Source organism: Lepidochelys olivacea (genome assembly GCF_965140295.1).
Source record: "Lepidochelys olivacea isolate rLepOli2 genome assembly, chromosome: 8".
Taxonomy (NCBI): Eukaryota; Metazoa; Chordata; order Testudines; family Cheloniidae; genus Lepidochelys; species Lepidochelys olivacea.
This window is the reverse complement of record NC_140418.1, coordinates 46,331,262-46,347,083: the sequence shown is the minus strand read 5'-3', so window position 1 is coordinate 46,347,083 and position 15,822 is coordinate 46,331,262. Positions and strand designations below refer to the sequence as shown.

The 15,822-nt window shown below is 39.4% G+C and overlaps 1 protein-coding gene across 12 annotated transcripts in view; it reads left to right on the top strand.

The window, feature by feature from the left end:
* PRRC2C (proline rich coiled-coil 2C) overlaps positions 1 to 15,822 on the top strand; it is a 115,158-nt gene that overhangs the window by 74,860 nt on the left and 24,476 nt on the right. For 5 of the 12 annotated variants that reach the window (XM_084636251.1, XM_084636254.1, XM_084636253.1 and 2 more), the window contains 7 exons: positions 511 to 721; positions 1,622 to 1,825; positions 7,940 to 8,061; positions 9,685 to 9,821; positions 11,262 to 11,496; positions 12,164 to 12,286; positions 14,272 to 14,490. In XM_084636251.1, coding sequence (XP_084492377.1) covers positions 511 to 721; positions 1,622 to 1,825; positions 7,940 to 8,061; positions 9,685 to 9,821; positions 11,262 to 11,496; positions 12,164 to 12,286; positions 14,272 to 14,490 — 1,251 coding nt within the window. The remainder of the gene's footprint in view (positions 1 to 510; positions 722 to 1,621; positions 1,826 to 7,939; positions 8,062 to 9,684; positions 9,822 to 11,261; positions 11,497 to 12,163; positions 12,287 to 14,271; positions 14,491 to 15,822) is intronic. The other 7 variants (XM_084636247.1, XM_084636246.1, XM_084636252.1 and 4 more) reach the window with 3 other exon arrangements.

Genomic DNA, 15,822 nt, shown 5'->3' with positions numbered 1-15,822 from the left:
TAAAGGTAGAAACTTGCTGTTGTGACACTTTTCATTGAAACATGCATCAGCTATGTCCAATTTCTTACCTTTTTGCACCAATGACTTATCAAAACCATTTAATTTTAAAGTGAATGTTTTTATTTTAGAACCTATTTTATGGTATTTTAAGCATGTATGAAACAATATATTTCCCTAACTCCCACTCCCCTCGTGGGGAGACAAATCAGTGTGAGCAAATTTAATCTTGGATACGGAAAATTTAAAATGGTTGATTACTTAGTCAGTTGGAGCTGTTTGGGAGCTCCCACTTAGGGCTGTGGGTTTTTTGCATGAACACATAGCATTGCGCAATTATAGTGATCAAATGTTAAGCAAGGAGGCTCGCAGGTAGCCTGTATTTCCTTTTTAACTAAAATGAATTGTTAACAGAAGGACTAACTGAAGAGCTAAAATCTTTTAAATAGCTAACCTGTTTCTCTTTTAAAAAAACAAAAATAAAAAAGCCACCTTCCTTTTTTTCCTAAATAGATGGAGTCCGCACGTAAAGCGTGGGAGAATTCTCCAAATGTGGGGGAGAAGAGTTCGCCAATAACCTCAACAGCATCTCCCATAACTGGAGGTAACAGTGGAAGCAGTAGCAGCAGCAGTGCACCAAGCAGCGGCACTTACAGCTCTTTCTCAAGTGCATCAATGCCTCCTATTCCTGTGGCATCAGTTACACCTACAACTTCATTATCAGGTATAGGGCTTTACGTTGCATATTGTGTTGCATCACCCCCTTTATCCAGTTTACTTGTTACCCTTTGATCATGCCAACCTCGTTGCTTTCTTTGAGATTACGTATTAGGTTCTGTTCTGTTCAGTACAAGCCATGGTCTACCAAAACCCTCTTTTTGGAAGGTCTGATATTTCCCCTAGGCTTTTGCTGCATAGCTAGCTGGGGAGAGGGGTTTTTGGTCTCTTTTCCAGTAGGGTGGATCTGGAAGATTCAGTTTAGGAAGCTCCTCTTCAGGAAGCTCCTCTCTTGGCTACACAGATATTTGTGTATAATATAGCTGTTCTCTCCCACCTTGTAGTCTTCATGCTGCTGGCCTTGGGGAAACCAGTAGCTGTGGCAGCTACCCAGTTCCCACAGTTGTCTGAAAATCTCCAGATTTTGTTTTTCAGTAGTGCTGACTGAGGACTTTTTTTGTGGTAGGTGCTATACAAACATACGTAATATGAAAGTATCCCACAAGACTTTCAAATAACACAGGTTTCACTACTGCTATGCACAAACATTAGTGAGAAAGTGTTGTCTCCTACTATAGCTTACAAAAGTAGTAAACAATTAAAAAATTCGATATCCAATTAAATCTTCTCTCATGTGGCCATTAAAGGGAATGTGTGCTCTAATCCCAGCTGAGGTGACTAAAGAAAGTTTCTTACTATGGTGAACTGACATTCTCTGGATAACTGGAACAGAAAGCGCAGTCATGTGTTAAGAAATATTAAGGTTCTGGCACCTCAGCCACACAGCCGTCTATATAAGTACTTCTTTATTATTCACCCTTGCCTGTGGTAGTCAGTGCTTCCAACATTTTGTCAGACCTACTCAAAGATAAGTTTTTGAATGATACGTGTTTTTTACCCAATCCAGGAGCTGGAACATACACTACCTCTTCACTGAGTACAAAGTCTACAACCGCCTCAGATCCTCCTAATATCTGTAAAGTGAAACCACAACAGTTGCAGACAAACAGCCTTGCTTCAGCCAGTCACTTCTCCCAGCTAAGCTGCATGCCATCCCTCATTGCCCAGCAGCAGCAGAGTCCACAGGTCTATGTGTCTCAGTCTGCAGCAGGTAATAATGTTTGTGAGGTTGGAAGGGAGAGGTGCTAGCCAGTTCTTTGTTTTCTTTGGAGTTAAACAAGTTGGTAGGACTTTAAAAAAAAAAAAAAAAAAAAAAGTCATAGTACAACTCAGATGAAATTATTTCTGAAGTTAGTGATATACTTCTAAGTTATTACATACTCTATTCCATTTTTACTACCTGCAGCAAAAACGGAATGACTAGAGGGTAGGTTACATACCTACTTATACACTAGTGTATGGAATGGTGTTACATTGACCAACATACTCAAAAGAAACTTCCACTAAATAGAACAAGTTTGTATCTTCTCTGTATTGTATGTTTGTATTAATCCCTTCTTCTGTAACCTGCTTTGCATTTTTTTAATTTTAAATCTGTTTGTTTAAATGTAGTCATCTCTAGTTTTAATCTAATTTTATAAACTATTACAGCAGTGTGTCTCTCTTCAGTGATACCTTTCTCTAACTATAAAGAAACTACATGGGTTTTTTCCTTTAAATTGCATACATTAACGTGTTCTTCACACAATGCTTAGTTGACTGAAGTAGGGCATTTAGAGGTCTGCACAGAATTTACCGTACCACTAAATTTCATGGGATTCAGGATGCATATGCACAATTTATAACTATGCAAAAGCTCAAAGGGCAGGTGGACCCACCTTCCACTTGTACATAAGAATGGCCATAGTGGTTCAGACCAGTGGTCCATCTAGCCCGGTATCCTGTCTTCCAATAGTGGCCGGAGCCAGATACTTCAGAAGAATGAGCAGAACAGGACAATTTATCAAGAGATCCCCTGTCGTCCAACTTCTGGAAGGCAGGGGTTGTATGACACACCCAGAGCATGGGATTGCATCCCTGACCATCTTGGGTAATAGCCATTGATGGACCTATCTTTCAAGAACTTCTCTAATTCTTTTTTGAAACCAGTTGCAATTTTGGCCTTCACAACATCTCCTGGCAATGAATTCCACAGGTTGACTGTGTGTTATAGGGAAAACGTACTTCCTTTTGTTCGTTTTAGACCTGCTGCCTGTTGTTTCACTGGGTTCTTGTGCGATGGGTAGGGGTGAATAACACTTCCTTATTCACTTTCTCCACACCGTTCATGATTTTAGACCTCTATCATATTCCTCCCCTTCCGCCCTCCCCCGCCCCCTCCAGTTGTCTCTTTTTTAAGATGAACAATCCCTCCCCTTCTATGGGCAGATCTTCACTACAGCGTGGATCAACACTCTGAGGTCAATCCACCGGCGGTTGATTTAGCGGGTCTAGTAAAGACCTGCCAAATCAACTGCAGTTCGCTCTCCAGTCGACCCCTGTATTCTACCCTCAAAGAGAAGAGTAAGGTAAGTCAATGGGAGATTTTCTCCCGTTGACCCCCTGCGGTAAGTTGACCTAAGGTACGTCGTCTTCAGATACGTTATTCACATAGCTGGAGTTGCATAGCGTAGGTCGACTTACTGTGGTAGTGTAAACATAGCCTGTGGAAGCTGTTCCATACCCCTAATCCTTTTTGTTGCCCTTCTCTGTACTTTTTCTGGTTCTAATATATCTTTTCTGAGATGGGTGACCAGAACTGCATGCAGTATTCAAGATGCGGAATACAATGAATTTATATAGTGGCATTATATTTTCTGTCGTCTTATATATCCCTTACCTGATGGTTCCTAACGTTCTGTCAGCTTTTTTTGTCTGCATATTGAGCAGATGTTTTCTGAGAACTATCAACGATGACTCAAAGAAATTTCTTGAATGCTAACAGATAATTTAGATCCCATCATTTTGTATGTATAATTGGGATTGTTTTCTGGAGTGCTTTACTTGGCATTTATCAACATTGAATTTTCTCTGCCATTTTCTTTCCGAGTCACCCAGTTTTGAGATCCCTTTGTAACTCTGCATAGTCAGCTTTGTACTTAGCTATCTTGAATAATTTTGTATTGTCTGCAAACTTTGCCACCTCGCTGTTTAACTCTTTTTCCAGGTCATTTATGAATATGTTGAATAGCACAGGTCAGAGTTCAGATTCTTGGGGGACCCTGCTATTTAACTGTTTCCACTGTGAAAATTGACCCTTTTTTTCCTATCTTTTAACCAGTGTCTGATCTGTGGCATGACCTTCCCTCTCATCCCGTAACTGGGTACTTTGCTTAAGAGCCTTTGGTGAGGGACTTTGTTAAAGGCTTTCTGATAGTCCAAGTACACTCTCTGAATCACCCCTGTCCACGTTTATTTGACCCCCCTCAAAGAATTCTGGTAGATTGATGAGGCATGATTTCCCTTTACAAAAGCCATGTTGACTCTTCCCGAACAGATTTTGTTCAGCTGTGTCTGATAATTCTGTTTACTATAGCTACAACCAATTTGCCTGGTACTAAAGTTAGGCTTACCAGCCTGTAATTGCCAGGATTGTCTCTAGAGCTTTTTTAAAAAATCAGTGTCACGTTAGCCATCCTCCAGTCATCTGGTACAAAGGCTGATTTAAGCAATAGGTTGCATCCTGCAGTTAGTGGTTCTGCAATTTCATATTTGAGTTCCTTCAGAAATCTTGGGTGAATACCATCTGGTCCTGGTGACTTTTATTACTGTTTGATTTACCAGTTTGTTCCAAAACCATCTCTACTGACACTTCAATCAGGGACGGTTCCTCAGGTTGTCACCTAAAAAGAATGGCTTGGATGTCGGAATCTCCCTCATGCTTGTCTTCCTTGAGTGCTCTTTTAGCACCTGGATTGTTCAGTGGCCTGCCACACTGAATGTCAGGCTTCCTGCTTCTTGTGAACTTAAACAAAAATTTTTACTAATAGTCTTCAAGTCTTTTGCTAGTTGCTCTTCAAATTCTTTTTTGGCCTGCCCTATTATACTTTTACACTTGACTTGCCAGAGTTTGTTCTTCCTGTTTTCCATAGTAGGATTTGATTTCCAATTCTTAAAGGGTATCTTTTTGTGTCTAACTACCTCTTTTACTCTGTTTTTAAACCATGGTGTCATTTTTTGTTTCTCTTACTTTTATTTGGGGTATACATTTAGTTTGAGCCTCTATTGTGTTTTTAAAAAATGTTAGCTTGCAGGCATTTCACTCTTGTCACTGTTCCTTTTAATGTCTGCGTAACTAGCCTCTTCATTTTTGTGTAGTTCCCCTTTTGGAAGTTAAATGCTACTGTGGTTGATTTCTTTTTGGTATTTTTTCCCCCATAAGGATGTTAGATTTAATTACATTACAGTTGTTCTTTCTGAGCAGTTCAGCTATATTCACCTCTTGAGCCAGATCCTGTGTGCTACTCAGGACCAAATTAAAAATTGCCCCTCTTTGTGGGTTCCAGGATTAGCTGCTCCAAGAAATAGTCATTAATGGTGTCTAGAAATTTTATCTCTGCATCCCATCCTGAGGTGATGTGCTCCCAGTCAATATGGGGATAGTTGAAATCCGCCATTATTACTCAGTTTACTGTTTTTGTAACTTTCTAATCTCCCTCAGCATTTCTCAGTCACTGTCACCATGCTGGTCAAGGGGTTGGCAGTATATTCCTACTGCTATATTCTTATTATTCAAGCATGAAATTTCTATCTGTAGAGGTTCTATGGTGCAGTTTGATTCACCAACTTTTTTTTACTCTAGTTGACTCTGCTTTCTTTCACACGGTGCCACTCCCCCACCAACACAACCTACTCTGTCATTTGTATATATTTTGTCCCCGGTATTACCATGTCCCATTGATTATCATAATTCTGCAAGTTTCTACGGTGCGTGTTATGTCAGTATCCTCACTTAATATCAGGTAGTCAAGTTCATCCATCTTAATATTTAGACTTCTAGCATTTGTGTATGAGCACTTATAAAATGTGTTAATATTTAGGTGTTTGCCTTCAAGGTGAGTAATTGAATGGATCTCTTTTTCGTATGGCTGTTTGTTTCTCTTCAGCTCCTACCTGTACTTTATTGACATCTGTCCTCTCCTCTTTACTAGGATATAGAAAATCTCCTTTAATAAATCGTCCTCTAGGGGATGTGTCTGTCTGAATGATGTGCTCCTTTGTACCGGTCAGCTTTCACCCAGCCCTTAGTTTAGAAAATCCTCTACAATCTTAAATTTCACATACCAGCAGTCTGATTCTGTTCTGGTTTAGGTGGAGCCCATCCTTCCTCTGTAGACTCTTCCTTTCCCTAAAAGTTTCCCAGTTCCTAATAAGCCTGAATCCCTCCTTCCAACGCTATCGTCTCATCCACGCATTGAGACACTATAGTTCTGCCTAACTGGCCTGGGCATGGAAGTAGAATTTCAGAGAATGCAACCATGGCGTATATGTGGCCTCTAGGACTTCTCTCGTACCTTTCCCTATTTCATTGGTATCTACATGTACCATAAAAAGAAAAGGAGTACTTGTGGCACCTTAGAGACTAACCAATTTATTTGAGCATAAGCTTTTGTGAGCTACAGCTCACTTCATCAGATGCATACTGTGGAAACTGCAGAAGACATTATATACACAGAGACCATGAAACAATACCTCCTCCCACCCCACTCTCCTGCTGGTAATAGCTTATCTAAAGTGATCACTCTCCTTACAATATGTATGGTAATCAAGGTGGGCAATTTCCAGCACAAATCCAGGTTTTCTGACCCCCCTTCCCCCCTTTTTCCAAAAACCACACACAAACTCACTCTCCTGCTGGTAATAGCTTATCCAAAGTGACCACTCTCCTTACAATGTGTATGATAATCAAGGTGGGCCATTTCCAGCATAAATCCAAGTTTAACCAGAACGTCTGGGGGGGAGGGGGAGGGGGAGGGGGGGAGGAAAAAACAAGGGGAAATACGCTACCTTGCATAATGACTTAGCCACTCCCAGTCTCTATTCAAGCCTAAGTTAATTGTATCCAATTTGCAAATGAATTCCAATTCAGCAGTTTCTCGCTGGAGTCTGGATTTGAAGTTTTTGTCATGTACCATGACTACCATCTCCTCCCCAGCACTGCCCATACATCTGTCTAGATGTCTCTAGAGATCCGCAGCCTTCACATCCAGCAAGCAATTCACCAAGCAGTTCTCCCATCAAAAGCCCAACTATCGATATTTCTAATAATCCAAGCCCTCATTTCTATTACCTATTTCTTCTTATCAGGTGTCCTCCGTGTGAGAGAATACCATGACATCATCTGGAAGGAGAGTCCCAACTGTGGGATAATTTTCCTCTTTTGAGACTTTAATCCTTCTCAACAGCCCAGAGGCTGTCAGACAGGAGGGAGCCAGAAAGTCTCATCTATGTACATCTGTCTCCCTTAGCTACTTCAGTTCAGCCACTCTGGTCTCAAGAGCCTGTACTTGATCTCTGAGAGCCAGGAGCTCCTTACACCAAATGCATGCTAATGCCACCTGCCTAGAAGGCAGGTAATTGTACCTGCTCCATTCAGGGCAATATACTGGATAGCTCACTCTGCAGCTGGACTTCTGCCTACATTCTTTGTACTCTTGTATGGGGTTTTTTTTGTTTTGTTTTTGGGGGGGTTGTGGGGGAGCAGGCTTTATTGGCCCAAGTTTAAAGGATGTTTATAAGATGTATCTGGACTTCATGTTCTTTCTCTCAACTCCCTTGTAAAAGTCCCCTTTACTTCTCTTGTTCACTAGCTCCTCCGGTCACTTATGTACTGGCTTTTTAAACCCCTGTTTTCCATGAGTTTGCTCTGCCCCCTTGTCAAGAGATTCTGAAGGGATGAGGGATCCAAGGATGGCAGGCTAGAGCTTCCTTAGGAAGCTCTCAGCCTTCCTAGCAGGCTGCTAGGGTCAGCACACAGTCCCCAAACAGACCACACTGTAAACTTCAAGCAAGCAAACACAAAATAGACTTACCCCAAGGGTCATGTAGTTGCTGCTCCTTCACCTGGAGAACTCCCTCACAAAACTCTCATGTTCGCTAGCTCACTGAAAATCTCTTCTCACATCAGATCTCCACCCCCAATGCTAACGGTCAGGCAAATAGTTAATCTAACTTGTAAATATGAAATAGAAAATGTCCTCTCTGGCTGCAGTTCCAGCACTACTTGGAAATCTGCCCAGAAGGAAAATGTTTTACATTCAGACACTAATTTTCATATTTTCCTGAGGTCCTGCAGCTCAGATCCCAGCTTTCTACATGGACACAAGCCACTTATTCAGCACTCAGCATGCACGTCTGGCTCCACCTTCCTTGGCTCAACAGCAAGGTTTTCAACCAGGACTTTCACAGGTATTTGGGGATTCATCTTACTGAACCTTCATTGTAAAGCTGTTATAACTTGAGTGGACCTGATAGTTGCAGGAGGGAAAGAGATCTGTAAATACTAAATTACATTGGGAGTGAAATGCAATCTATCATAGTTCAGTTTGACCATGTACACAGCCTTTTATGGTCTTTCAGTCAACATTCATGTGAACAAAGATTTCTTTATAACAGTATTCCAGTAGAAGCCTGTGTTCTCAGAAATGTACTGCTTCATACAAGACTATATATGTTCACACCAGAAGCGCTCACTATGGTTTTCCTTCCTGCAGTTGAGGACGTTGTTTGCTTACATAATAGTAGGGAAGAACACTAATGAGTCCAGTAACTTGTGGGTGAATCAGAACATATCATTTAGAAAGTGGTCCAGCCTCTGTTTAAAGAATTCCAATTATGATATATTAGCCAGCTCCTTTTGTAATTTGTTCCAGTGGTTGGTTCCCCTCATTCCCAGTTTGAATTCTTCTAGATTGACTTCCTGTCATTGGGTCTTGTTGTCTTTGTCTGCTAACTCAGAGTTCCTATTCTGCGTACTATTGAAAGCCATAGCCAAAAGTTTGGTACTAAGGAAATTTAATAAGTGAACTAGTTAATGAAGTGTACCAGCTGTCTGCATAAAGAAAACCTGTGCACATAAATGCAGTAATTCTCATGTATGTAACAAGAAAAGTGAATGTGAACTCTGCTGTAAATAGTCAATAAATCTATTGTGATGGTCAGTTTCTATCAGGAAGGAATCTAGGTGTTTTTAAATCTGGGATCCACATATAGGTCAAAAATATAAAGCTCTTGTAGAAGAGTAAAGGAAAAGGTTTAAAAGTGTTTTAGATCTCCTAGATTTATCTCCTGCTAACTTTCTAAAGTACTCCATCCATCTGCCTGAGAGAATCAAGTCCAAGTGACTTACGGTACTGGTTTGTAAAAAAAATAGTGCTCAGGTCACATGGAATATCTGACTAAAGTTGCTCAGAGTATGAGTAATAAAGATCAAGTATTAAGAATGCAGCATGTAGTCCATAGATTAAATGTTTGCCAATTTTTTAAAAAAGTAACAGCTGAATGGCCTACGTTTAATAAATATACTACAGATATTTTGCTCAGCTATCATCACGCACTCTGACTTCTCATTCGCTGCTATATTACAGCAACTGTACATGCGTAATGGTTCTGAATTTCTTGAGCATGATTTTTGGGGTTTTTTTCTCAGTTTTATTGTTGGTCATCAGAATCAAATGTCTAAAGTTTGTATCATAACAAATTTTTAGATGGAAATTAACTTTTAAATAGCTGTTCATTGCCTCAGCAAGAAATGAACTGTGATATCTTTCTACAACTTATTTGGAAATGGTAAATCTGTCAACTCTTCAGTTAAGTTATCTTTCAGTTTAGAAAGTTGTCGTGTGTTCACTGTATAGCCTTTGTGTTTGACGTCAAACTACTTCTTAATCTCTTTTAATTGCTTTATAAATCCCATTGCACGTTAGGTACATTTTTTTTCCTTAATGGTTTTGAATTGGCAGTTTTCAGCTACCAGGATTTTTATGTGACAGTTTCTACACTTGACTATTTAATTATTTATTTTTGTTACAGCCCACTTCAGTTCAGCAGATTCCCATCCCCATCTATGCACCTCTACAAGGACAACACCAAGCCCAACTGAGTTTAGGAGCAGCACCTGCTGTTTCCCAGGCTCAGGAATTGTTCAACTCCTCCTTACAACCTTATAGGTAAATGTTTTAGCTTTAGTAAGGAAAAGCAACAAATTAGATCAGTCCATTGTAGTATTCCTTTCTTTCACCACTCCCACTTTTTCAGACCAACATTGAAGTCTAATAGCAACTTTAAAATCCTTGTTAGTTTGTGAATTCAGACGTGAGATCCAGTAATAGAGATTCGACTTAAAATGAGCTACAAAACTTAAGGACCAGTGGATGACCTAAAAAAGTAAAACCTGCTACTGGTTAGAAATACTATGGGCTCTCCCTAGTTAACTTGCCAGCCAGAGTTCATTATACATTTTATTTTCTCACCCTTTTTACCCCTTCAAAAATTCCACATATTCAAAATGTCACTAATTCTGTGACAAGCAGAATGTTGTTGAAAACTTCCATGGAAATTGAAAGTTAGCCTTCACGTACATGGCTTAATCAAAAGAACCTTGGGTGCTGTTGTGGTCAACATGAGACAGCGGCTATTGGTAGTAGACTCTGTAGAGTAGATTTGAAAGATTACACTAACATTCAGTGTCCACAAATCCTTTCATTCACAACTGATTCTCTTGCCTCTCTTAGCGTTTCATTGGGAGCCTTTTGTATTGACATTAATGAAGCTGAGTTGAGCCCTGTATGCACAGGAGTGGAATTCCTATTCTGCAGTTTCTAAGCTGTTCATAATAGTGAGACTCCCTCCTGTGCCTAAAACTAAGGCAGATTTTTCCAGATGAGCTAAGAAAGCAGCCTCTAGTCTTTGACTGCTGGCTGAGAGGCTTTTAGGTAGTGCTTTGCTGTATTCCTGTGTGAAAACCCAGAATGAGTAGTATGGGAAGAATGTGCAAGGAAACCAAATATCAATTTAAATATTAAGGACCTTGTTCCCAGCAGTCAATGTCTCAGATAATACCAAACATTCATTGTTAAAAATACCCATTGATACCCAGCGACTAAGCAGGTAAGTATTATGGAGTCAGCATTAATGTACTTAGGGTCATCTGTGGTCAAGAGAACCAAACACTTTTTCATGTTCAGGTGCTGCTACTAAACTCTGTAGTACTTCCCTCTGCCTGATGCTACAGGACAAAGACTGAAAACTAGAAGCAGACAGATTTCACATGTGGCAGTGCAATTAATTTCAACATTTTTCATATAACTTAAAATAGTTTAATATACTTTAATACTAAAGAAACTAAAATAACTTAAAAAATATTTTTTCAGATATGAAGTTTAGTTGACTTCCCATACATGTAGTAGCTAGCAGCTCATACGGTCTTCAATGGGATGTGTTGTGTGTGCAGCCATTTTGAATATCTGGCTCTCTGATTTTAATGCCGATAAAGGTCTAGTTCTGTTCTTAATATTATATATTTGTGTATTAAATTTCAAAGGCAGTTTCTCATATATTGTATCTGTAATGCAAACTAAAGCCTAATAACACAACTTATTCTTTTGTAGATCACAGCAAGCTTTTATGCAAAGTGGTCTGTCTCAACCATCGCCAGTAGTTCTGTCTGGCACAGCCTTACACAACTTCCCAACAGTGCAGCACCAGGAACTTGCCAAGGCACAATCAAGTCTTGCATTTCAGCAGACTTCTAACACTCAGCCTATTCCCATCTTGTATGAGCATCAGCTTGGTCAAGCTTCAGGACTAGGAGGCTCTCAGCTCATTGATACTCATCTTCTCCAGGTTAGAATTTTTTTTTCAAGTTGAGGTCTGTATCACTTATTGGAACAAGTAATGATAGGATGTAAAGAACACTGGAGGAATTTTCTGTTACCTTAATACTATAAAATGCAGTCTTTGGGGCTCTATATTATTCAGACCTGCTTCTAACCATCTTCGATAGATGAGATGCCAAATATCCATATCTGTTAACTGAAATTTGTATTTAAACTGAAATTTATGAAATCCCAAGACCTTTGTAATATCGGGTTTCATCTGTATTCTGATATGCCCAGCTCTATAATATCTAGGTAGCATTGATGCAAGATTACAGGAAATCTTAATGGTTCCTTTTCACCATCTTTACCAGGCAATCTGTTTTGTGCCCCAACATTCCAATTCACTTGTAACAAACTGTGTAGTTCGAGGATACTTCTGCAGCTTACAAACATAAAGGCTTGACTTTTCAGTAAAGACACTGTCCTGTGTTTGGATGGTTTTAAACAGAAATGGATGCTTCATCACAAATTTGAAATGTCTCTAATTTTCCAACTTCTTATGCTGTAGCAATTTTGGAATTGAACTGACTTTAAATCCAGAATAAATTTCCATGCTCTTAACATTTAGTAATCCTGGTTATTGATAGTAATTTAATAGTATCCTATTGCAATTTGTCATTCTTTCTTTCTAGGCCAGAGCTACTCTCACCCAGGCTTCAAGTCTATATTCTGGACAGGTTCAACAGCCTGGCCAGAGCAATTTCTATAATACAGCTCAGTCTCCCAGTGCTCTTCAGCAGGTAAACTATGGCATGGTAAATTTCCTAAATTGCATTTCTTTTTATTAATTTTATGGACTGTTTTTTTTTCTGATGTATACTTAAAAGTAGGGAAATAAAGATATTATGATCATGATCCTATACCTGAGAATTGGCGGAATAGAGCCACCATAGTGAGACACAAGTTGCAAGAAAATAAAGTGATATACAAGTTCATATTAATGACTTAAGTCTAAGTAGCAAAAGAGTTTTTTCCTACACCCTTGTCTCTCTAGTGCAGTAGTTCTCAAACTTTTGTACTGGTGACTTTTCACATAGCATGCCTCTGAATGCGACCCCGCCCCCCTTATAAATTAAAAAAAACCTTTTTTATATATTTAACACCATTATAAATGCTGGAGGCAAAGCTGGGTTTGGGGTGGAGGCTGGCAGATTGTGACGCCCCGCCACTCCCCCCCCCCCCATGTAATAACCTCGCGACCCCCTGAGGGGTCCCTACCCCCAGTTTGAGAACCCCTGCTCTAATGATGAAAGAAGCAACACCCTACATAACAGTTAAGTAATACAAGTATCTGCTCTCTTTCGTGGGGGCAAGTCAGAGGTAATAGCACTTTCACAGAGAGCCAAGTAATTACAGCATTTAGAAAACAGACAAACAAAATAGCCTGTTTGCTAATGATGGCATATGGCTCATCACTGACTAGCTGAAACCTATGAGACCAGTCACATTTCCAAATATGTGTACCCCAAATATGCAAAGTTGATAGTTTGCACAGTTGTCTGTCATACTTATGTGTATATCTAGTCTTAACCTGTAGCTCTGTAGCACTTCCCAGTTTTGAAGTTTAAGTGGTGCCAGAGTATTTCCAAGTAATTTAAGATTATATTAGAAAAAATTGTTTTGATTTTGTCTTGTGCAAGCACTGTAGGATGTTGCAAATCTAGTACCATTTAGTGGCTCACATTTTGACAACTTAAGGTTTAGATTTTTATAAACTGTTCCTAACACTTATTTGTAACATATGCAAACAATTGGCTATTTTATGACAAGTCTGTCAAACATTAACCGTATGAATGAGGGAGACCTCCAAAAACTGAGTAATATTTTAAATCCTATTGAAACACAGTGGAAAATCCATCGTCTGGTAGATTAGAAGCATCTTAAAAAGTTGTTATCCCCTCCAAATGAAAGACTTTAGAGGTCAAAATTATGCATATTTGTTTAATGTTTTCAGATGTTCTGGTGAAATAGCTACTTGTAACCAATATTATGCTGCTTACAGTAAATTTTGGTTTAAACTTGACTCACTGAATGAAGGAACAAAGAATATTGTCAGTCTTTTAGAGGCCCTCAAAACATTTTTCGTGTGTGATGGGAGAGGGGTTCATGATTGTGCATCATACAAACAGATTAGGAGATGTCAAAACTAACATAATTACTTGACTATCTAATATTTTCAAGTCCTCATCACTTCCATCCAGCAGTTAGTGTTCACATTTGGTTACAGTGACCCCTGTTAATACAAGGAGGTGTCATAGGTGGTTGGATAGTACAGTCCACCATTTCTGTTTTTAATCTTAAAACTCCATTTCTGTGTACTCTTTGGCAAGTAAAGTCTAACCTCAATACCCAGCAGCCAGCTTGGTCATTTGAGGTGTTTGACGAAAAATTGCCATTTTTGTAACTATCTTGTAATTATCAGTTGAGTTTAATTTACTTTATTACTGTGAAGTGCTGTTGAAATGATGGTACAGTTAGGATCCAGCCTATAATTTGATGCATTTGTAACTGTTTCTGAAGTTCACGTATCCAAATGCATTAAGAACTAATTATAAAGTCTCTAACAAATTAAGAGATGATTTGCCTGCATCCCTCTGGGTGATAGTTTCACTAATTAAGAGAAATACAATTTAATCTGAAATATAATTTAGTCTGAATATAATTTAATGTCAAAGCCATCTTGATATAGTTAAGTAATTAAGCTTGTACTGTGGTACTGATATTTCCTTATTGTCTCCAGGTGACTGTACCTTTACCAGGCTCGCAGCTTTCTTTGCCCAACTTTGGATCCACAGGACAGCCACTAATTGCTCTACCCCAGTCCCTACAGCCTCCACTGCAGCATGCCCCACCACAGGCTCAGGCTCAAAATCTGACTAGGCCTGCACAAGTAAACCAGCCTTTCAGAGGATTGATCCCTGCAGGAACTCAGCACAGCATGATTGCGGCTACTGGAAAGGTAATTATGTGTTTAAACCCAGAGTGCAATAATGAAAATGTTCCATTACTAATGTACACTATTTTTACAGCATCCAGCAGTGTTGTGAGCATGTTGACAGGGTTTTCTTTTTTAAGAACTGAGATCCCTGTCCAGATCTTAAAATTTAGTTTTAAACATGGTGTGACAAAAAGCGGGTAGGATAGCAAATAGCTGGAAAGGCATGTGGAGGTAGGGCACTTTAAACCCTGGCTGTACCTTGGTGGCTCAACCAAGGTTTTTTATTATTAACTTCCTTCTCGTGGCATTTTGAAATAAGTTAATCTTAGAGGGATTTTAATAAGATGATGATGGCTTGGCATATGAGGGCATTTCCATACATCGGGAACAGTGCAGAAAATGGCACATAAGTGGGCAGAAACAGACAAAGAGGGCATGAGTGTGGTATTGGTAGATCAGAGGGTTCGGGAGCTGTGGGGTAAGATTTGAGTTTATATGTGGTCAGGTTGAGTTCTCTGGAGCTTTGAAGGAGAGGAGAAAACTAAACAATGCAATAGGAAGGGAGGAGCCATTAAAAGGGGCAGATTGGGTGAGTAAAACTTTAGGTGCTTTTTGAATAGTGGGGCCAGAATTGGGAGATGAGAGAAGAGGGGGTTTCAGTAATCAAGAGTAAATGATCAGCCCACTAATTCATGTTTTGGCTGTTGGGATTATGAGGAATTGCAGATCTTTAAAATATTGTAGAAGAAATTACTGGTTTGGGATATGTTCTGTGTGAAGAAGGGGGAATTCAAAGATGACCTTCAGCTTATGAACTTCAGTGACAAGGAGAGTGGTAGTGCTGAAGGAATTTATCTCTGGAAATCAGATGGGGACAAATTTAGAAAAGATGAAGGAAATTAAGGTTATGTTCTGTTGAGCGGTAAGTGCATTGTACCTCACTTACCACATACTATAGAAGGAAGGGAGGAACAGTATTCACTTTGACGGAATTCCTGGTGCTGGCAGTGCCTCTTCTGGGGCTTCAGTTCACAACTGCAAAAAGCAAAGTATCCAACCCTCTTTCCACAACCACCACAAACGTGAGCATTTTTGAAAAGCATTGAGTTTTCAGCTAGCCTGCCAGGGTGGATCTGATTTAAATCGCTGGTCAGGAAGACTCAATTTAATCATGGATTTCTACATAAAAGTGCATTCTTGTTGTTACAACCTTAATACATATTCTTCACAACTCGGAGATAGATGTAGGTTTCATTTTTAGAAGGTACACACTATACATTTTTAAACAGTGATTTATTTTGAAAACTTTTCAGATAAGTTTTACAGCTCTATCAGAAAATGAATGATTGTTTG